This window comes from Hippopotamus amphibius, chromosome 13 (genome assembly GCF_030028045.1).
Source record: "Hippopotamus amphibius kiboko isolate mHipAmp2 chromosome 13, mHipAmp2.hap2, whole genome shotgun sequence".
Taxonomy (NCBI): Eukaryota; Metazoa; Chordata; class Mammalia; order Artiodactyla; family Hippopotamidae; genus Hippopotamus; species Hippopotamus amphibius.
Genome location: NC_080198.1, coordinates 32,925,650 through 32,948,131, shown reverse-complemented (window position 1 = coordinate 32,948,131; position 22,482 = coordinate 32,925,650). Strand labels below are relative to the sequence as shown.

The 22,482-nt window shown below is 45.4% G+C and overlaps 1 protein-coding gene across 5 annotated transcripts in view; it reads right to left on the bottom strand.

Moving 5' to 3' along the window:
- Nucleotides 1-22,482, bottom strand: part of WNT5A (Wnt family member 5A) — a 216,498-nt gene that overhangs the window by 19,064 nt on the left and 174,952 nt on the right. The window contains exons 1-8 of one of the 5 annotated variants that reach the window (XM_057705266.1): nucleotides 22,360-22,455; nucleotides 21,556-21,601; nucleotides 19,258-19,317; nucleotides 10,366-10,556; nucleotides 8,059-8,145; nucleotides 6,164-6,296; nucleotides 5,364-5,506; nucleotides 1,815-5,237 (exon numbers count right to left, since the gene is read on the bottom strand). In XM_057705266.1, coding sequence (XP_057561249.1) covers nucleotides 1,815-1,820 — 6 coding nt within the window. In that variant the 5' untranslated portion in view covers nucleotides 1,821-5,237; nucleotides 5,364-5,506; nucleotides 6,164-6,296; ... (3 more) ...; nucleotides 21,556-21,601; nucleotides 22,360-22,455. Of the gene's footprint in view, nucleotides 1-1,814; nucleotides 5,238-5,363; nucleotides 5,507-6,163; nucleotides 6,297-7,166; nucleotides 7,240-8,058; nucleotides 8,146-8,816; nucleotides 9,020-10,365; nucleotides 10,557-19,257; nucleotides 19,318-21,555; nucleotides 21,602-22,359; nucleotides 22,458-22,482 lie in introns of those variants that run through there. The other 4 variants (XM_057705267.1, XM_057705262.1, XM_057705263.1 and 1 more) reach the window with 4 other exon arrangements.

The following is a 22,482-nucleotide window of genomic DNA, read 5'->3' as shown; positions in this document are numbered from 1 at the left end:
CTGGGGGCCTTCGAGGGGCCCTCCTGGGAGAGTGGGACCTGGTGTTCTGAAGGGATGTGCTTGCAGAGCCAGAGGTGGAAAGAAGAGGCGAGCAGCTGCCCGCCCGCCCAAGGAACAGACTCCAAGACGTCCTACCTCAAGGCAGCCAACAGGGGGCAGCCGGCACCGCACATAGAGGAAGAAAAAAGGCAGCAGGACTAGCTGAGCTCTGGCGCACGGTGCTAACCCCTTGTGCACCGGAGCGCTCCGTTGAGCGGAGGGAAAAGAAAAGGACGCTTTGGCTGGGCCTCCTGAGAAGGGTCTTCCTTTGTGGCGACGGGCCTGGCTAAGGCTAGTATATCCAAGACCCAAGAACAACTGACCTTTTACTCCGCCTCCCCCCATCCCCCCAACATGCAGGGCACAGATCAACACACTCGGACACACAAGTTCCACTGCATCCCATCATTTGCGCGCATTCAGCTTTGGCCCCTCGGAACTCCCCTGGCAGAGGCTGTCTAGAAACATCTCCGCATCTGGCTGGAGCAGCCTTGAACATTGGCGGGAGGTGCGATCCCACCGCTGGCTGCAAGTGACTTCCAAACAGTGAGCTGTCCATTTAAAGAAAGACGAGAGAGAAGGGGCCCCGATGCCAGACTGCGACTGGAAAGTAAAACAAGGCCATGGGGTCTCCAAGTTTGGAGTTTTTTAAAACCGTTTTTTTTGGGGGGGAGGGGGGGCGTTTGCTTTAGGAAACATTAGTTCCAATTCCAAGCTTATTGTCTAGAAAACTGAAAAGGAGATCAAGAAAAATGAAAATAAGGATAGAAGCTTGGAGGACAGAGAGGAAAAGCTGCTTGGAAAATAGCAAGTTATACCGCAGGAAGAAATGTTAACTTTTCGTAAAAGTGAACTCTCAGTGACCCTCGGAGTGTGTGACTCGGCTTTAACATACAACTGACAATTAAAACAAACAAGAGTTCACAAACTGCCCCCACCCCGCCCGATCTCCCAACGCGGAGGCCCAAATGTTTCTAAAGGACAAGGCAGATTTCCGCGCAGGGGGCCGGGGCGCGCTCTCCCGGCGGACAGGATTAGAGCCACCACTGCCAGCCCTCCCCACCCCCATCGCAGGCTGCAAAGTGCGGAGCTCACCCAGTGGCGGCTAATAATGCTAATAACGCGACCCCGCTCCCCGAGCCAGGGTGCGCGCTGGCTCCCTGCCAGGCACTCTTAAAGGCACAGGGCCTGCAGCGCTTGGGTTCCCCGGCTGCGATGAGCCTGCAACCTGGCCTCTGGCTGCAGAGGGTGAGGGGTGCGCTGCTCCGGCACAGTCGGCTCCTAGTCCGGCTTCGTGATCTCTCAACCAAGGAGTCCCCTTCCCCTTTCTGAGCCCCGGCCACACACCATCTCGGTGCCGGCGCTTGGTAAATATTTGTTGAATTGAATCATTATCCTGTTACTGAAATATACATAGTAAGTTACACTCGCATTTCTCAGGGCAAAAGGAAACTCCTCCGTGAACCGCTCAGTTTTTGTCCAGTCTCTTCCCTACTTTTTCTCCAAACTCTAAAAATTTTAGTTTGCAGAACGTTTGGTGGGAGAAGAAGAGGTCTCCTGGGAGACCGAGGCAGTGCGCGAGGGGTGGGGGTGGGGGGGAGGGTAGGGGTCCCTGCCAGCTACGCGGGAGTTCTAGCCTCTCAGGCGGTAGGAGAAATGGAGGGAGGGATAGGAAGAGGTGTGTGTTGGGGGTGGGGGGAATATTTAGTTAACTTCCAAAAGAAAAAAAGTAAAGGAAAAAAGTGGTGAGCATCGGTGGCGCACAGAACACCTACCTTCATTTCGAGGGGGAGGGGGCGCGGGGAGGAAGTCGCCACCAGAGCGAGGGCAGCCGAAGAATCCGAGCGGAGCAGCCGGGTTAAGGCTGGGGGTACGATCCGGCACAGAGCTGAGGGCTCCTCCTGGGCGCGTCGGGCAGGCTCAGGAAATTGGAGCCCAAGCGGTCACTGGCGTCCGAGTCTGGGTGCCTGAGCAGGAGCAGCGCTGGGAAGCGCCCGTGAACCGAGGGGGCGCCGAAGTCCGCCTGCCGGCAGCAGGAACAGGGCCGGGCCGGCGCGCAACAAGGGAGCCGCGGGTCCGGCGAGGGCGCGCAGGCGACTGCTCCGCAGCGAGGCGCTCCCTCTCCAACGTCCATCAGCGACGGCGGTAATTAGGGCTTTCCAACCCCAAATGTGGGCGTGATTGTGCAAAAGACTTTACAACAAATAAAAAAAAAAAAATTCTTCACAAGAGGGTGAAAAAAAAAATGCCCCACAACTCAACTCTGGCCCGGAGCGGGGGGTGGGGGAGGAGATCCGTGCGCCCAGGTGCCCCCAGTTCATTCACACCACGGATTCTGCAGACTCTTGGCGGCTCACGCCTCCTGATCTCCAGCTCCTCCTCTCCAAGTCTGTGGGCGAAACGTCTGCTTCCAGACGCTGATCCTGCGGCCGCGAGTGTGTGGACGTCTGGGTACACACACAGACACACACCCAAACACACACACACCCACACGCACTGCAGCTTGGGGGCCACAGAACAATCAGGCGCGCATGGGTTTTTCTCCGGGAGATGCCGCTGAAAACGCACAAGTCGCCATCCGAGCTGAAAGAGTCAGCGCCAACTTTTGTCCTTTCATTTTAGGGTTTGGCAAAAAGGGGGAGCAAACTGGGTAAAAGTTGTCCCCGAAAGTTCTGCCTCCGGTGGGTCTGGGGACGACGCACGACTGCCCAAGGGCAGACACGGGCTCCCCCCTCCGCACCCCCTTCTTTCTCCTTTCTAGTTAATCCCCCTCTTTTCCCCGCCTTTCCAGGGCGAAGGGCGAAGAGGCGCGCGGGCACCGAGGCCGTAGGGCTGGAGAGGGGCGAGGTCGAGGAGCTCCGCGGCGGCTGTTCAGCTCCTGCGGTCCATGGCCGGCGTGGATGCCCACCTCCTCGTTTGGCGCCGGGGCCGGAGGGGCGGGAGAGCGAACAGGCGGTCGGGGCACGGCGGTGGTGGCGGCGGCGGTGGCGGGAGGAGCTCGCTCGGCAGCGGCCGCAGGGAACCGGACTCCGGGCGGCGGAGGTGGCGCCTCGGAACTTGCAGCAGCCTTCCACGCGATCCTGCGCCCCGCAGACAGACTGACCGACCGCAGGGACCGCGTCCCCCCCACCCACCCCCCGGCCCTCCTGGCCAACTGCCTCCCTGTCTCCCTCCCTCTCTCCGGACTCCTCTTTCCCCTCGTGTTCCCAGAGAAGAAAAAAAAAATTTTTTTTTTTAAGTTGCAGAACCAAAGGCGGCTGGAAAGAGCAGGGGCGGGGGTGGGAGGGGGCGGTGGAGGGGAGAAAGAAAAAAACTCAACTTTGCCTTTGCGCATGCGTGGTGAGGCCAACCTATGACAAACTCTGCAGGATTTTAAAGCCGTAGCACGAGCTGGGGTGCCGGAGGGGCGGGATATACTCCCGGCTCGATACCCCTTCTCTTGGCTCCCCATCCCCCAGGCATCTGTTGAAAGAGTTGAGGTCCACTCCGCAGCGGCTGCCTGACCGCCGCCTGCCGCTCAGCTCTCCTTCTAAAGCCGCCTACCCGATGGAAGCTGAACCCCAACTTCAGCCTGGACCCCTTGGCTCGCCTGTGCAAGGCCGCTCGCACTGCGGCTGCACGGAGGCTGCCGCCATGCCACGGAATCTCTAGGAGGACCACCTCCCCATTCTTACCCCTGGGGTAGGGTCCCTAAGCCCGGGGGCTGGAGAAGAGGGTAGGCGCACACATCCTGCACCGCCCCCAGTGTAGTAGATTTGGGTACTGAGGTGCGCGATTGAACATCTGGCTGCGACCCAACACATCCAGAAGCGACCCACGGTCCTGCCAGGTTGAATCTTAGCTGGTCGCCTCAGGTGAGAAGTCTGCGAAGTTCGGCAAAACCTCACTGCAACTTCCAGGCACTTCCACACACTTGTGGTTTTGGGGACCCCGACTGAGCGGGGTTGGTGGATGTGTGTCCCCTACCTCCCGAAGGCCAGGGGCGCCACCCACGAACAGTGCCTCACATTGGAGCGCAGTTCTTGTTCTCAGCCCTCCCCATCCTCAGCCCAAGGTGGAAAACATACACACACACACACACACACACACACACACACACACACACACACACACACACACGATTCAATTTCCGCTATACATCTGGCATGCACTTGAACTTAAGGCACAAATCCGTACCCTGGGCACTTGGGTGGTGGCCGTTTTTTTTTGTTCCTTCCATCTCCCACTCCCATCTCTGGCTGACCACCCCAGGGCCACGCTGCCCCACCCTTCACAAGTCCCTTCCTGATCCCTACTTGCCCCAGCTAACTGTACCCCTCCAAGGTCCTGGCCTCCTTTGCTGGGAGCAGGAAAACGGCAGTGTGGGCTTCCCACAAACTGCAAGAGAAGCCCTTGCTCCCTCCAGGTTCGCTTTCTTCCACCAGGGGTGCACCCAGACTTAAGAAGGGGGAATCCAAGTTTATAACGGATCTCCCATTCGCCTGATTCCCCTTTCCCTTCATGTTCTCTAGGCCTTGACCACTTAGTGGCTATTTCCCAATTTCTAATCTAGTCTTAGATCTGCCCATGGGAGGGAGGGTCTAAACAAAGAGGGGTCTCTGCCTGGCGAACCTCCCCTGGGCAGCATCTCGCCACAGTTCCCTCTCTCCAGCTCTTTCTGCCCAGTGGCTGCAGCCTGGATTCTCTGGGCTGTGGGGAGCACACCCTCCTCCTGGGAGAACACCCCAGTGACTCCCTGTGGTGGGGGTTCCGCAGACCCAGTTCACCCACAGAGGCTCTGACCAGTGGCAGGAAGTAAGTTGACTAAGAATAGAGTTCCCCAAGGGTGCTGAGCTGAACCTGGGGGGGGGGGGGCGCGGGGGGCCCGAGTGCTGGAGGTGGTTGCCCGTAAGCTCCTACTCTGAGAATCTGCTCTACCAGTACAGCCAGTCCAGAAACACCAGCTACCTAACCACAAACCTTTTTTAAAAAAATTGTTATATTCTGAATTATCTGAATAATTGCCTGCTTCTCTCCGATTGCCTTTGTTAGTGTGTGTAGACATAGCCCCAGCAGTTTTATTTCCTGCGTTGTTGTCTTTCCTCTAGTGGAAACTATTGCTCGTTGAGTGTAAACTCTGAAGTCTGAAGTTCCAGTCCTAAATCTGCCACTCTCTAGCTGTGAAAACTTAGACAAGTCATTTAGCCTCTCAGAATCCTCTAAAACACACACATAGGAAAACAATAAGAAAAATATTGATTTTGTTACAATACAAACAAACAAAAACCAGATAAATATAATGACCTTACTACACAAGAAACAAAAACAGAAATATGACGACCTACCTGGTAGGAGAGCAGTGAAAATGAAACAGATGACCTTGAGAATCAGAGATGCAATGAGAATGAACAGTGATGCTCATGGAGAACTTGGCAGCAGTCAGGCACGCACTGGGCACTCAATACCTGCTCCTCTACAACGAGCAGCTCTGAAAACAGGTTTTCAAGCTCCTTTAGTGGCAAAATGTACTTTCCATGACAAGATCAGTTATAGTCTTAATTTATCCCAGTTGGAGTGAATGTTCATACTTTTCACAAAAGAAATATGAATGGTATTGGGTTACTGGGTACTTCCCCAGACCTCACTGGGGCTATTTGCAAACTAAATAATCATATGCCCCACTTTATCTTTCAAAAAAATTCCAAAATTTCCAACAAACCATTCTATCCCCAAGGAGTTCAGATAAAGGATTGTGAATTTTATCGGATGATATTAATAATGGGTGTCCTGAGATTATACCCCACGAGGATGCAGTAAGTTCTGTGACAGTGTTTTTCATGGCTGTAACTCCAGTGCTCAGAACAGTGCCTGGCACTTAGTAAGTGCTCAACAGTATTTGTTGAATGACCAAATGAACGCATGAATGGATGAAGAAATTCTTTCCAGGGAAAAATGTCAAGGGAAACCAACTGTGAAATCCACTGTGAACCTTCAGTCAGGTTCTGCTCTGAAAGTCGGGCTTGGTTGTAAGAACCGGTCCCAACCATGGGTGTTAGTTAATTTGGCTGGGAGAGGAACAGACAGTTGGAAGGAGGGAAATGGATGCCTCTTCACCTCCATCTTCAAATATTCTTGTTTAACCTACCTCCAGTTTGTGGAACTCCATGGTTTCCCTTTGCAACCGTGGGTGCATTTGGGTGTGTGCACACAGATTGAGTCATCTGCAGACACACTGGCAAGGCATCACCATACTCCACTCATTAAAAATGCTTTTGAGTCTGTGGGACAAATAAATCAATATTTTTGGCTGCTCTCCCAACAGGGTTATTTCACAAAACAGAGCGCAAGATAAGGAATTTATGAACGATCGCATCCCTGTGCCGCCTCTCTCAGTGGGAGAAAGCAAGGCCTGGGTTGTCATTCTGGGAAAATCTACCCCTCTTTTATGCCCAGCAAATAATATTTTATGGCCCTGGGTTTATGGTGGTGTTTTAATGATCCGCTGTAGAAAGCGGTTTTCTCTCCAGTCACTAGAATTTGTCAAGAAGGACTGGAGGCCATAAAAGAGGGACGGGCCCCAGGGACAAACAGGCTCCATCTTCTGAAATAAACTAATAAAGATTCCCAAGATGTTTACTCCTCCACCTCAGAGTCAAGACCAGCCGGGCTGCCGGCGAGGGGCCCGCAGATGGAGCACTAAACAGGACAAAGAGGCCGGAAGGGGGTCAGGGCTTCCTCATCACCACATGGCCACAGTCAAAGTAATACCATCACATTGTGTTGCCACCGGCCACCGGCCTGGGGAGGGGTGGGGTGGGGACAGAGGCGCCTTTGAGGTTAGAGGATACTTTTGGACACTGGACAGACTCAAGGAGTCTCTTTGAGAACCTCAGGCTCTCCTAGCACTGGGCCTAATCACAGTGCTCTCCTAACTTAGAGCCCTCTTTATTTTTATAGTCAATGGTGCTTTTTTTGTGTGTGTGTGGAGAGGGGGGTGGGGTTGAATGGATGCTTTGTTGTTTTTTTTTTTTTTTAGTTTTAAGGGACATCAAGGTCAAATGGACCTGAGTCTGAATCTCAGCTCTGCTTCTTGCTGACCGAGTGACCCTACAGGGGTCACTTTCCCTTCTGAGCCCCGATTTCCTCACCTGTAAAATGGAACATGTTAGGGATGTTCTAACAGTTGAGACAATGTACAAAAGGCCTCGGTCCAGCCTCTGCCTGTGGAGAAGAGGGTAATGATTTTAACACGAGAAATTTCTGTTCCTGGGTCTCTGGGTAAAATCCTGAGACAAATGAGTTGCCCAAGGAGGGTAGGGGCGGAGGTGTGGGAAGAGGAGAGAAATATGGGAGGCAATTATACATGATCCGCCGGGTCTGCATGATAGAATTCAGTAAGGATGAAGCTGATAAGTGCTGAGATAATAGTGAGTAATGAATAACAGTAATACTTGCTGGTAACATTTATTGAGCTCTTATTATGTGCCAGATACCAGCCCCTGTCTGAACTCTTTAAATTCATTGCTTTGTCTCATCCTTACTACTTCATGGGGTAGATCCGGTTATTATCCACATGACATGGAGAAAAGGAAAGGTTCAGAGAGGTCACAATTTCTATAAACCCAAGGTGTTCTAGTGTTCAAACCCAAGAGTTTGAACCCTGGTAATCTGACCCTAAATAACAGAGGCTTAACCACCATACTTTACCTATAAATAAATAGAAAAGGTACCTTTTTTTTTTTTTAAAGGTATCTCCCTGGTTCCCCAAATGGGCGCACACTTTTCCCCTTGGCCTCTCTCACACAAGGCTTATTTTGGTAGAAAGAGTCTTTTCCTGAAAGCTTCTGATTCACTCCACTAAGCCCCAAACACGAAAACCACCAGAATAAGCCAAACCAGGAAAGCCTGATTCAAGTCCAGTTCCGTTTGATGAATCTGTCAAAGTTCTTTCCTTTCATTCACTGGCTATGAAGCATGACTCCCCTGCCCTCTTTCCACCAGTACCACCAGCAACTGCAGCATCCGTACGAAGCAACTCACCTTGAATCCTGACCTTGTCTGGACAGTGTCCTTTGCATTCCCTATTCTCTGAAAAGGCCTTGGTCTGGTGCTCCTCCTGTGTTATCCCTGAAGCAAGAGATGAGGACATGAGGGCTCGCTCTCCCCCGTGCAGCTCAGATCATATCACTCCCCAGCTCAAAGTCCTGCACGGACTCCCCCGTTTATCAGATAAGTCTATAAACAAGTTGACCTGCCTGCCAGCCGCATTGTAATGCATCCTTTGTGCTTGCAGTTCCCACTGCCTAGAAAGCTGTTCCTCCCACCTGGGCACCCTCACTGCATTCAGGTCACCACCTTGATGTATATATCCTAACTTTAGGGAGCTCCTGCTTCCCCTGCCAGTGGTTCTCTGTATGATTTTCTTCTCCCATCCTGGTCTGAAATTACCTCATTTCATCGGCATGCATATTTCTTTATTTTCTGTTTCCCCTTACTAGAATGTAAGCTCCAGGAGGGCAGAGGTCTCATCTGTCTTGTTCACAGCTGTAACCTCCAGTGACCGACCCAGAGAAAACACTCAGGATGAATGAATGAATGAATGAATGAATGGTCATGCCCACAGCCACATAACTGCTAAGCAAGAGTTTGAACCTTGGTAATCTGACTCTAAATATCAGGAGCTTAGCCACTATATATATACTTTACCTATAAACAAAGGCAAAACTATTTTTTAATGTCTCCCTGTTCCCCAAATGTGCCCCCACTTTTCCCCCTGGTCTCTCCCACACAAGGCTTACCTTAAGTGGAAAGAGTCTGATAAGAGAAATAGTTTTCTTCTGAAGAAAGACAGTATTCTGTTACTCCCCCTTTACCATACTACTTCTTCAGAAAGGCAATTTTTTCTTTAAGTGGCATTTTCTTATAAAAGGCAGCTGGCATGGTCAGCCTTGTTGCCTCTTCCACGTTCTGTGTGGGCCACTGGGCCTCTAGATGCTGGGTTTAAGGGAACATACGTTAACTATTTGCAGGGGAATCCAAGTCCCTTTATTAGTCTCTCCTGGGAGATGGGAGAAAATGCTGCAATTTCATTTTGTTTTACTTGTTTATTGGTCACAAATTTCAATATCCTGTACCTGAATCTGTGTATTAGGGTTTGTAAATCTGATTTGGTTACACTCGGTGATTACTTTTTTTCGCAAACAACCCATTAGCCAGCCAAACTTCTGGGTATGTAAGAGAAGGTTTTCAAATTCTTCAGCTAAATTCCTTTCTCTGGGAGGAAAATCTAGAAAAATGTAACATTTTTCAAAATTTTCGGACTTAGGCATGCGGTGAAACTGGTTAGCAGGAGAACACAATCTCATTAGAAAGAGGCTGGATACTGTGCGGATTCGGTTCTAAGAAGATTCCAATATAGATCAAATCTATCCTTTCCAGATAAGAAGCAACGAACAATTTTCCTTTCATGACCACCTGGAAAGCCTAAAAGGATGAGTGTTAAAAATGGGCTTTGCCTGAAGAAGAAAAGTGCATCCTGGCATCTCAAGACTACTTAAGAATATGAACAGCTCTTCTTGTTATTTTCACTATGTGACACTTAATTTTTAGCTTCAAACCAATGACGGAGAACATTTTTCAGCAAGAGAGATACATAATAGCAACGCATCTAAATGAAAAAGACAGAATTTCACCATTTAGTCTGTTATTTGGTCTTCCTGATACCAACCTGTGCACAGAATATCTAGGAAGCTGAAGCATTTTTTAAACTTTTTAAGAACGTTGTGACTTATAGCAATTGCCTATCTTATTGAATTTTAACTGGAGTGACTCTAACAAGATTTTTTTCTTCTGTGCAAATATTCTCGACCTCCTTAAAAGGGACCACAGTTAATTCTAAATAGCAGAATTAAATCTCAAGTCCTTTTAATTTTGTATACATTGCCACTATAATCATCAATGCTCAATAAAGTGACACTGTTATGACTTCCCAAATCTGTCTCAATAAATCAGTGAATTTTGGATAAAAGCTTCTTTTCTCCACTTAGTTTAATCCTTAATTCAGTGATCTATAAGTGTCCATTAAGGTCAAGTGACAATTCATTGACTTTGAAAAACATGAGAAACACTCCTAGGGCAAAAGATCCTGATGTCTCTGAATGTATTTAAAGTAAGTGGTTTTGACTTAAGCAAAGATTTCTACTTAACCCAGAAGAAAAGCAGTCACTCCTTGGAAATACCACAGAATTAAGGAAAGTGAAATGAATAATGGCAAAGGATTAAATTTACCTATTCCAGCCCATACATATATCTACCGAGTATATACAGGAACACGATGGCTCCACTCACGTGTCATTCGTGGACAACCCTCCTTCTCTCAGCCCAGAAGCGTGATCCTCTCAGTCATGTAGACATGTCATAACAGAGATTAGTGAGTGCATAAGCACCAGGCCTCCCTCACTCTGCATGCTCAGTTCAAGGATGTTTGAAAACATCTCTTTCTATTTGAAAACGGAATTCAATCCATAGGATGGCATCATCTATTTCAAAATTCAACAACAGAAAATAAAAACAAGGCATAAAGTTAGAGTCAGTTTGCTGGGACTGAATTACAGCTACAGAAAATAAATCAAAGATCAGCCTAACACATATGGAAAGTAGTAGCCGTAGGCATTACGGATAGGCCATTCATTCATTCTTTGCTCATTCAGCCAATACTTCTGGCTCACCTACTGTGGATCATCAGCTGTTCACTTAACAAGCATTACAGCGCACTCATTCATTCATACATTCATCACATGAGTATTGTATGTGCCAGGCCACGTTATCATGTTGGTTTGTTCATTTTAGTCAACGGGTAATTATTGAACACTTATACTAAGCACTAGACCCAAACAGGCTCTAGAAGAAAATCTCAAATGTGTGGGTGGGAGGGAAGCCCCACCAATGTGTTTGTAAACATATCCTGGTTGTTACTGCTGCTTGGGTGAGGGCATTGGGCCTGTGCCCTCTTAAGGACCAAGTTCAACACGGCGGATCCTTCCTCGTGCTGGCTGGCCACCCGACAAGTCCAAAGGGGGTCTAGCAAGAGAGAGGGGTTTGCTCTGGCCCAATGGGTCACCATCAGAAGACAAATCCTCTACAGTCATGTCATTGCCAGGGCTCCCAAGCACTGTGGTCTTATAGGAGGCTCAGAGAACAGACACACACTGGCCTCTGTCAAATGAGACTGGTTTGAGGTTGGGAGAATTTGTAAACAGTCTCTCTTCTACAATCTTGACTACCTATCCCTTAGAAAATAGAACTTCCCCCCACTTCTGTCATAAAACACTCACTCCAGTCTGTGCTAAGCATTTTACGTACATAATATGGAGCCTGACCTGAAGGCTGTTATTATCCTGATGTTACAGAAAGGGAACTTAAGCTTGGAGCAGTGAAGCAACTTGCCCCAGGACACACAGCTGGGATAAAGATGAATCCTGCAGATCAAGAGCCCTGGTTGGCTACAAATGTGGTTTCTGGGTAAGGGGTTGGAAAGCATCCCATGACATAAGCAGTGTTGAAAGTGAAGGCACTACAGAAGGAAGCAGAACCCAGAAATGGAGAACGGCAGGGAGACATGGGCCTTCTGATCTTGTGAACCCCTTGGATGCAGCGGTGCCTGCGGACCACCGTAGCCTCCTCACCTTTCTTTTGTGACATCAGGGTGAGCTGGGTTTTAGCGCTTGCAATTCAAAGAGTTCTGACACTACAACAATGTTTGGTTGTTTTAGGGAAATTAATATTTAAGTTAAAAAGGCACATTCAGGTTTAGGGTTAAATGGCTGCTGGGGTGTGGACCAGCCCCCTTGAAATTAAAGGAGATTTGATCTGAGACCATTCTCAGGTGCTCTTGAGACAGCACATCGCGCCAGACCAGGAAGAAACCATGGCGGGGGTGGGGGGGGGGGGTGACCGCTAACGCATGAACGGTGTGGAGTGGGAGGAGAATTCACATGTGAGTCAGGCGAAGATCCTGGGAACACTCTGAGGGTAAGCAGTGAGGTCTGGGCCAGGAAAAGAGTATGTGAGGGTTTTTTGGGGGGGATGAAACACTCTGAGACTGAGAAACAGATGGTGCAGCCTGTGACCTATGCCAACATCTACAGGAAATCTGCCTTTGACATATTATCAATGAGGAAGTCAACAACTGTCTTTTAAAAGAGGACTCTTGGGACTTCCCTGGTGGTCCAGTGGTTAGGACTCCGTGCTTTCACTGCCGAGGGCAAGGGTTTAACCCCTGGTCGGGGAACGATGATCCCACAAGCCACGAGGTACGGCCAAAACAAAACAAAACAAACAACAACAGAAAAGTAGACTCTTGATTTCTGTGGTCTCTCATGCTATTTCATTTGGAAATATAAATGGTTCAAATAAAGTCCTAATTTGAGCCTTAAAATCCAAACATTCAGAGGAGAGAAAGAAGGCACTTAGATTCCCTATGTCCATTAGGAATAAAATTTGGAATAATAATTTTTCTATGTGGATTCATCGATTTGTTCCACAAAAAATATTTCTTGCAAGCCTCCTGCATGCCTGGCGCTTTCCGACAGGTAGGGCTACAGAGATGCGCAAAAATTAGAAAAGTTCTTGCCCATATGGTGCTTACATATCTTCCCTGCCATCTTAAAAGATCTTCCTTTTCCATGGTAATGAATATATTCATTCATTCATTCATTTAATGATTTTTTATTTATACCAACTTGTATAAATATACATATTATTTATACAAAGTAAAAGCTCAGCTACCATGATGTTCTAGGAAAGAGCTATTCTTTGAGGATAAATTAATTGTTTAGCAAACTGAGAATGTAAGAATTAATGTGTTAAACTCCTGCTACACCACTAAACTTCCTCTTTTTTGTTACCTTTGTTAAAAATGGAAAATTTACTGAGCTTCTTCCTCAGTAAATGCAGTCTGGTAAACCTGGATGACACAGTCTTCAATGACTCAGGCATAATGGTACAGGGGTGAGAGCTACACACACCCAGTGCAGTGGTCATGGACCACATGTGGCTGCTGAGCACTTGAAATGTGGCTGGTCCAAATCAAGATGGGTTGTAAGTGCAAAATATAAACTGAATGTCAAAGCCTCAGTATGAAAAAGAAAAAGATTATAAAATATTTCATTAAGAACTTCTATATTGACTATGTTGAAATGATAATATTTTGGATATACTGGATTAAAGAAAATATATAATTGAAATTAATTTCTCCTGCTTCTTTTTAACTTTAAAAAATATATAGCTGCTAGCAAATTTAAAATTGCATACATGGCTCACTTTATTTTCTATTAAATAGTATTGGGTTAGAACAGAACCCTGGAGTCAGAGTAAGGACTGAAATCTGGCTTCTCTATTTAATAACTGTATGGACAGATAACTTAGCCTCACTAAACCTTGGTTTCTCCCTCTGTAAAACAGGTTACTAACAGTACCTACCTCATTGGGCTGTTGTGACTATTAAATGAGAAATACATTTGCAGTGTTTAGCACATTGCTTGGCACGCAGTTCCTTCTCAGTGAATGTCGGCTGTTCAGAGCTACTCTGCAGTTATTGCCTCTGGAAAGTCAGGAGATTGGGCTAGATCAGCACTGACAAAAAAAAATATGATAGGAATTTGCATAAATCCCTGATATCTTTTAATTTGCCATTTTCCTAAATCTAAAGTGCTCACAAAATGAGGGTATTGTTAACGGACAGCCATGACAAGCCAGGTTCTGGTTAAGCACGAGCTCTGATGAGTTAGGTTTTGCTTAATCGAGGACTAGTACTCATTATAATTCTTCGTGGCATTGGAGAATACATGGAGTTAGGTCACACACACTATTAACATAGGTAATAGTTCCTGGGAGCCTACCATGTGCTGGACATTGTGTTAAGCATTTTACCTAAAGGTCATGCTCCCAACAGCCTTGAAGCACAGGGAAGCTGAGAGATTTGCTTAGGATCACCCAGCCAGGAAGTGGTAGAGGGAAGGACTCAACCTGTCTGACCTCAAAAGTCAATCTAAGTATTACTGAAGCAGAAATAGTCTGGGTAATTCCTTGTGGCCATGAAACCATGGTGCTTTCCTCAGAGCTCCACGGACTGTTTGGCTAGAGGAGAAAGCTTGGTTTACCACAGGAGTTCCAGATTGTTGCACCAGCAAAACAGAATCAGAGATTTCATGACAATGAAAAGTTCTGCTTTCAAAAGGTATCCATTCTTTAGTTATAAGGAAGCAGAGGACATCCGTCTGTAATAATGACCCCATTAAATGCAGCCTTCTCATCTATTGCTCTAAAATATTACCAGGCAGAGATGGAAAAGTGGTAGAACATTCTCTCTTGAGAATTTTCCAGGACCTTACAAACATGACCCCATTAATCCACTCAATACCCGGATGAGATAGGTAGTTGGATGTTATTATTCTTCTCACTTTCAAGATAGAAAACCTGAAGCCAAGAGAGATTAAGCAATTAGTCCAAGGTCAAATGGTGAGCTAGAGACAGACCTGGAAATGAAACAATTATCTTCTGAAATTCCAGTCAAATGCACAAACTAATTGGCTAGTTACCACCATGTGCTAATATCCAATTAGATGCCTTCAGCACAAAATGACCAGCTTTTAAAGGGGATTTCTGCAGCTGTATTTGCCTGAATTTGTATGGATTGGTTTAATACCAGTGTCCAAACTGACATCAGATTTTTCCAAAATATTGGCTGAAGGAAAATACAGCTCCTTGCTCCAAATGTGGTATCCATTTTACCTAGCTCTGTTACATTTAATCATACCTACAAGCACTGTCTTTGGAGGATAAAGGGAGAATTGTTTTACAAAGCTGTCCCACTTGTGTTTTCTTTTCTTCAGAGATAAGTTGTAGCACATAAATGGTTTAGAGGGCATCTTGCAATTTACTCTTAGGTTGAGACTGAGAAAAGATGAACATAAACTATCTTGGAGTTGTACAAAATCTGGAATCCAATTTGCCTTTATTATCACTCTTCAGTCAAATGCCTTTTATGCTTTTCAGCTGGATACTTTTGACAGTAGGTGATACTGTATGAACCAAAGTCATAGGTTAGGAAAAGAGAAGACTTCCAGGTGAGCCAGGAGGAATCCACGCTTTTATGAACAATTGCAAGGACATATGCACAGAAAATTGGTCTCCTGGAGAAAGTGCTGCTAATGACCCCTCTTGTCCAGTTTTGCAAAAGGCCCTGCCCCTCCAAATACCTGGAGCAAATTTTTATTTCTTTCTGCCTACTTGAGTCTTAGGTAATTTAAAATCAACTGCTCTGTTATCAACTTTGACTAGCTTGGGGCAACATGAGATATCAATGAAACCGTTGTTGTCAGAAGGAAAACAGGGCCATTTCATTAGCTTGGTAGAAGAGCACCTACACTTTTAAAAATGGCCATGTGCCATGCTCTGAGCTTGTTCTTTAAGAATTCACTGTGATCACTTCTGGATTGGTTGAATTTCAGTTTCTTCGGCCAGCCAAAAAGACTCTTGGAGAAATTCTTCGTCCATGACTTTATAATTTCTGTAAGTTCAGGAGATTTGGGACTGGTGATCTTAAGAAATTCCATTTCTGTCCCCTATTACTGCTCAACTTGCTCGACTTTTTCTCACCCCCTCCTGCTTGGTCCTGTGCTGATGTGGACAGCTCCTTTCAGAAACACAAACTCGACCTAAGCCTACTGTAGGAATGCCAGCCTGCTAATGCACAGACACTGCAGGCAAATAAATAAATAAATAAAGCTTTTCCAATTTCTTCTTTCTGACAAAAATCAAACACTTTGTGGGAATCCAAGGGCAAGATATTTTTTCCCCCTGAAACCCATTTTAACTTCCTTTCTCATAAACTGAAAACATGATGCTCGGAAACCAAAGAAGCTTCAACTAGAGTTTGGGGTCTAAGTCCAACATCTTGCAAAGGACTATCTTCACCGTTTCTCATTGGAGCTATGGTGTCTCAATACTTCTAAAAGTTGTAGTATGTTGCTGTTTGGGGATATTTCCATGGGACCCATTAAGCTACCTTGTTTTAAGGATGTTGAACAGCCTGGCATTTCCAAATGACCATGCTAAACTAAGAAAGGCAACTACATGACCAAAGGAACACTGAAAACCAAGGCCATGGATTGTGGCCAGAGGTGAAGGTATTGATTCCTAACCAACCCATGGCTAATCCTAAAGCCTTAAATCTTCTTCCAGATATATGCAGCATTTGGGAAGGAAAAAGAAAATGGTTCTGCCAGCACAAAGGTTTCCAATGGTGTTTTGCCACACTGGTATCAGTCCTTTTTCTGTTTTCTAACTAGGCACCCATTTCTTATCATATAGGTTGGGCAGCTCTTTCCTGCAGTTTAAAACCCTGGTGTTTTATTGTCTAAAACCCTTGATTTTGACTTGAGTTCTTGTGTTTTGTGGAAATACAAGTGGTAATTACACAAGTCTTTCCTTCCCGGCCATTGGCAACAGTCACCAGGGAAATTTACAGCCCCAATATCCAGATCTGGTAACTGGTTATTAAACGTGGTTGATGAAAACACTGACATGGCAAATGGGATCTGAGCAAGGACCAGCTCAGCAGCAATTCTTGTGAGACAATGGCTAGGGGTCCATAAGTGACCATCAATTTATTTCATTAAACATTTCTATTATTTATGATAATATTACCTCTAATAACAGTTATTTCCATTTTTTGAGAATCTGTTGCATGGCTGGCATTGTGTTACGTGCCCATTTGATCCTTGTTAAAACAAAACAAAACAAAACAACAAACCCTTCTGGGAATGTATTATAATTTTAGGATTAGAAGACAGACATAGAGAGGCAAAGTAGCCAGCCTGGGGTAACTTTTTGGGCTGTGATGGAGTCGGGATTTTAACCTTTCCAGAACCTGCAAACTCAAATATGTTCAGGGAGTCAGACAGGTAACACTCTGGGGTAAAGTTGGCCAGGTGTAGCTGTATAGAGAGAAAGAGGACACTGGAGAAATGACAAGTACATGTAACATTTCCCCAAGCTCCCAGACTCCAAGCCTATCACTACTACCCTGGGGAAAAAAAATCTAAGACACAATGCTGGCCAGACAGGAAATATCCAAAGCCTAAATGAATTCCACAGACCCTGTTTCCAGTCTCTGTGGATTCATGGTTAATGACATTAAACCTTTTTAGGATCAACTTTTTCAATGAGATATATAGACAGAAAAGTACACAAATTATGTCACTTGATGAATTTTCATAAACTGAACATAACCATGTAACCAACTTCCAGGTCAAGAATCAGAGTATCACCAGCATCCCAGTAACATCTTCTCATGCCCCTACTGGTTACAAACCCTTTGAAGGTTAACTACTGTCCTGAATTCTAACCCCATAGATGAAATCTGTTTCTGAGCTTTATATAAATGGAATCACACAGTGTGTTCTCTTGTGTCCATCTGCTTTCACCTAATGCTATGTGACTTTCATCCATGTTGTGGCAAACAGCAATAATTTCTTCTCAACAGCTTTTATCCTAAAATCTATTGCTTTATATATTTACCTGAATACATTATAGCTGAGCCACTAAGGAGGAAGACTTCCTCCTCTGAAAACAGGTTCTAAAAATTGAAACAAGTCACTCTAGGACTTTGTTAGAATTATGGAGAGAATTCTGTTGTTAAAATATCTTTTTCTAAACATTTTCTCATTTATAGTCTCGTTTTATCCTCTCATATACCATGTCAGGTAGTGAAGAGACATATTATTCCCACTGGTTACATTCAGAAATGAAGGGTACGTATGATTACATGCTACCATACAGCAAATGTGGCAAAATAGTTATAAAATAGAGATTTTAGTTATGTCCTCATTGCCAATCTCATGTTGTTTCCATCTGAACACACATCCTGTTGCTCCTTTCTGGGTCAAGGCTCTATTCACAGGTAAAAAAAACCCATCTCCAATGATGCTCTGCTGTATGTCAAACTGCTGTGTGCCTTTGATGTTTCCCTCCTCAGCAACCATTTCCCTTTCTTATTTGAGAGTCCATTCTTTCCCCTTTCTTGATCCACAAGATTGAGGTGGGCTCCACCCCTAGTGGGGAAGAGCACATGACTCCTCCCTTAGGGAGAGGGATGTGGGGTCTAGGGTCTCACCTGAAACCTTGAGAATGCTCAAGAATGGATCATCATAAAGGAAGCAAAACCAAGAAAAGGACAGAGAGAAGTCATTTGAACCCCTGGGACAAGCCACTCCTGAAACCCACTACCCTGGAACTGTTCACTGCATGAAGCCATATAAGTGTATGGGTATGTGTACGTACATATTTATTTTTGCTCAAGTTGTCTTGTGTTATGTTTTTGTTCTTTCCTTCTTTGGTGGGGAGGGGATTACTTGCAAAAGAAAAAAATTCTAACAGTTATACTTATTCAAATAAATACTCATATTTCACCTCTCAAATTCAAAGAGCCATAACGTCCTTATCCAGTGAGTTGTAGTTATGCAGACATGGAGATTTTGTCTTGAATTTACGCACAGTTTCTCTCCTGAGTCCCCGCTAAGTGAAGTCACAGTTTTGGCACAGACAACATCTGTTTTTAACCCATAGAAATGCTGGCTTTGCCCTGCACTTGGGAAAGGGTCTATTCCACCCACAATGATCACTTCTGCCATAGATGCTGAAGTAATCCAACAGGTGGAGGCAAGGATAGAGGTGGCAAAGCTATTTTCAAATAGAAAAGAAAACTGGCTGGTCCAAACAATGGACCAAATCAATGAACTGTTGATTTAGACAATTTTGATCCAGAAGACTTTGGGATTTTTTTTTCTTCTCTAGCCAGTGTGGTATCCTCTACAGTTCCAGCAGAATGCTCTGAGACAGAGATCTGATCATGTATCTCTGTGCTTTAAAAATCTGTCATAAAGTGGGAGAAACGAGTAACTACAGTGGAGCAACATGACAAACACTACCTCAGCCAGGTGATCAATCCAGGTCAACATCAAACAGCCAAAAACCATGTTGATAGGATGCACCCTTGATATGATGTGGTGAAACTGGCATTTTACCTCTGTGGTCTTCTGCCCAGAACCCATATCGCCAGTCTAATCATGAGAAAAAGACAAGGCTCATCCTCGTGGAGCAGCAACATGCAATACACCTGACCCGCACTCCTCAAAACCATCAAGATCGTCAAAAACAAGGAGAGTACGAGAGACTCACAGTCAAGTGGAGCCGAAGGGGACATGACAACCAAACGTAACGTGGATTCTGGATGAGCTCCTGGAACAGAGAAAAGACATTAGGTTAAAACTAAAGAAATCTAAATGAAGGAGAGGCTTTAGTTAATAACAGTGTATTCATGTTTGTTCCATTAGTGACAATATCCCATATGAATGCACGATCTTAATGACAGAGGAAACTGTATCTGTGTGGGAAGGAAGGTTATATGGGAACTCTCTGTACTATCTGCTCAATTTTTCTGTAAAGCTAAGAATGTTCTAAAAATAAAACCTTTTAAAAATAAAGTTTATTTAAAAATCCATCTCTGGATTTTTGTTGCTGCAGGAGGGTTTCCTAAAATTCAGAGATCAAAGTGGGCCCCTGAAATGATCACAGGGGGTCCAGAGGCACAGTCTGCAATGTCGCTGAGCCACAGAGTTAAATATTCCTTCACTGACCATTTTCAATCCTTCTGATTCAGTAACAAAGAAAAACTCTCTGTTCAGCCCCACAAACACATCTCTAACCTTTGTCAGTTTCCCTTTTCAACAAAGAAAGAGAAAGCTTCAGGCTCAGAACTTTGTTTTCAATACTTATTTTTATTGTTCTTGTTTTCATTATTTCTTTGTTCTTATATTTGGTGATGGTTATGTATGGAAGATTGTCCTACTTTCTCATTTATGATGGTGGCATTTTTTTCTTAAATTTATTTAAATAAAACAGTACACTTACTAAATTTTAAAAAGTACTTAACTCAGACTATACACTATCTTCAGACATAGTAAGAATCAGGCTAGCAGTATGCAAATTACTGGAGTTGAGAACCAATGGCCAACAGGATTAGGTCTATACCCCTTCACATGACACTCAGGGTCCTCTCCCACCTGAGGACACCTGTCCAGTCTCCTGTCACCACATGCTCCACCTTGCAAACCCAAGGATACCTAGAGATCAGATGCTGATGCCCGGACACCAAGGGCTTAGAAGAAACAAGAGAGGCCCACGGCTAGCAGGTTAAAATCCAATGCACTAAGCTTTGTCTCAGCTATCCTTTCACACATCGCTTGACTTCCCTAGGGACCCACTACCATTCACTCATCACACGGGCCAGCAGCGGCTCTGATGAAGCAACCAATTCCTTCAGGCCCCTGTGAGCTGAACAGTCATGCTGGAGACCAAACTTGTGACATGGAAACACTGCTGGGTGGGTACCAGTAGGATCTAAATGCCAGCCCCATACACACCCCTCTCCCAACCTGGGGCCCGAAGCAGAGGGCTTGATGAACACTGGGTGCAAAGCCTGGCTCCTACGTGTACCATCCGGGGGATGCTGGGTGAGGTATGTAAGGTCTCTGGGCCTCCTTCTCCTTGTCTATAGAGTGAGGATAATAATAATACCGTGATACATGAGGATAATACCTACCTTGTGGGATTACCGTCAGAATAAATGAATTCATGGAGGCAGCACAAAGCACAACACTGGCAGCAAGTAAGTGTGCTCCATAAATACGCACTGGTTCTGGTCAATTCTGCCGGCCTCCATTCCCCTCACTGTGACACTGGACCCTGACAGTACCTACCTCACGGGACTGTGGTCAGGAATCAAGGAGTGGGTGCACTTGAGTCCTTGGTGCCACAGTCTGGCTCCCAGCAAACACTCAATAATGTTTGACTATTTTTATCTGCGTTTACTTATTATTAGTGTAATTATTCTTATGAATTAGTGATCCCAAGAATTAGAATGTCTCTCCAATTTTTTGTAACAGCAGTTCACAGACACAAGAAGCAGTCAAGGTAGATTTTTAAGGTCAAACCTTATGCTTGTCTATATGCTTCAATGGAACTAAAGTTATGGGTGGACCTGCAGTTGAGTGTAACAGTGTGTGAGCTGGTACTTTTCCTACTGAAAGGACTGGTTTTGTGCATAAGAGCAGAGGCTCCATCTATCCAGCTGGGCTCATATACTCAGGACTGAATGCAAGCCGGCTGCTTCAGGAAGTTCTATGAGGTAAGAAATTCATACTTTTGTCCAACAAAAGTTCTTTTTCCATAAAAAGGCAACATAATGAAATGGGCAAATGACTTTGCAGGTTGCCCCCAAATGTGCTTGACTGTGAGAGGATTTCACACCCAGCGGCTTTGAGTCTATACAGTATACAAACAAAATATTTCCCCTGTGTTGTCAACGGCCAACTGGGAGGAGATTCTGTCTCATCCTCTCCTCCACAGAGAGTCTTCAGGGACACATATTCCTGTTTCAGAAGCTCTAGGGACAGCTTTGGATTGCAAAGAACTTACCATGTACCTGGATCAGTTATTTCTGAGTGGGCCTCAGTTTCCCCATCTGTAAAATGAAGATATTTGGTTACATGACATATATTATACTTTCTAGCACTAATAATCAATTACTGTTTAATTGCAATAATGGTAAGAATTGATAATTTGTTTCCTGGAATATAATTCAAACTTTTAAAGAAACCAGGAGCTGGTTCTCCACTGTGATCCACAGGTGAGCCTCAAAGGCTGGTGAGCCCTTGCATGGACAATTCCATGTATTTTTCTGGATGATTTTGTGCGTGTATCCAAGTGATGGCAGGGCTATTGTTTCTTGCCTCCCTCTTCTAGACTAGAGCCCAATTTATTTTTTCCCTTTGGAAACCACATCACGCACATCTAGTAAGGCTAGATGTATGATCCAAAAAGGACCAGTAAGAGTCCCTCTAGAGGGCTGATATGGATGCTTGAAGAGAGGGCTGTCTCTCCTCTAAAATCCAAGAATACTCAAAGTTCTTGGGAGTCATCTTTACCATGAAGTGGAGAGAACCCAGCAGGACTGATGTCAACCTCATGGAAAAGTATAGAAGAAACAAGGAGGAAAAGAGGAAGGGAGAGAGAGGGGGAAAAAGGGAAGTGAGAAAAGGTGGGAAGGAGGAAGACAGGGAGGGATAAAGAGAGATTGAGAAAAAGGGAGGAATTGAGAGAGAGAGACAAAAACAGAAGGGAAAGAGGGAGGGAAGGAGGAAGGGAGATGCCACCAATGATTTAATTTCTTAATACAGTATGAGCCCCTAGATCCAGCTATGCATAGAGGGAAATTTACACCTTGTCTCTTCCAGTAAAGTGAGTCCATAACTTCCCTTTTTCTTTCTTTTGTCTTCGAGTCCATAGCTTCTTCAAATGGGGATGCATGACCCAAACAAGATTAGAAACCACCACAGTTGGAGT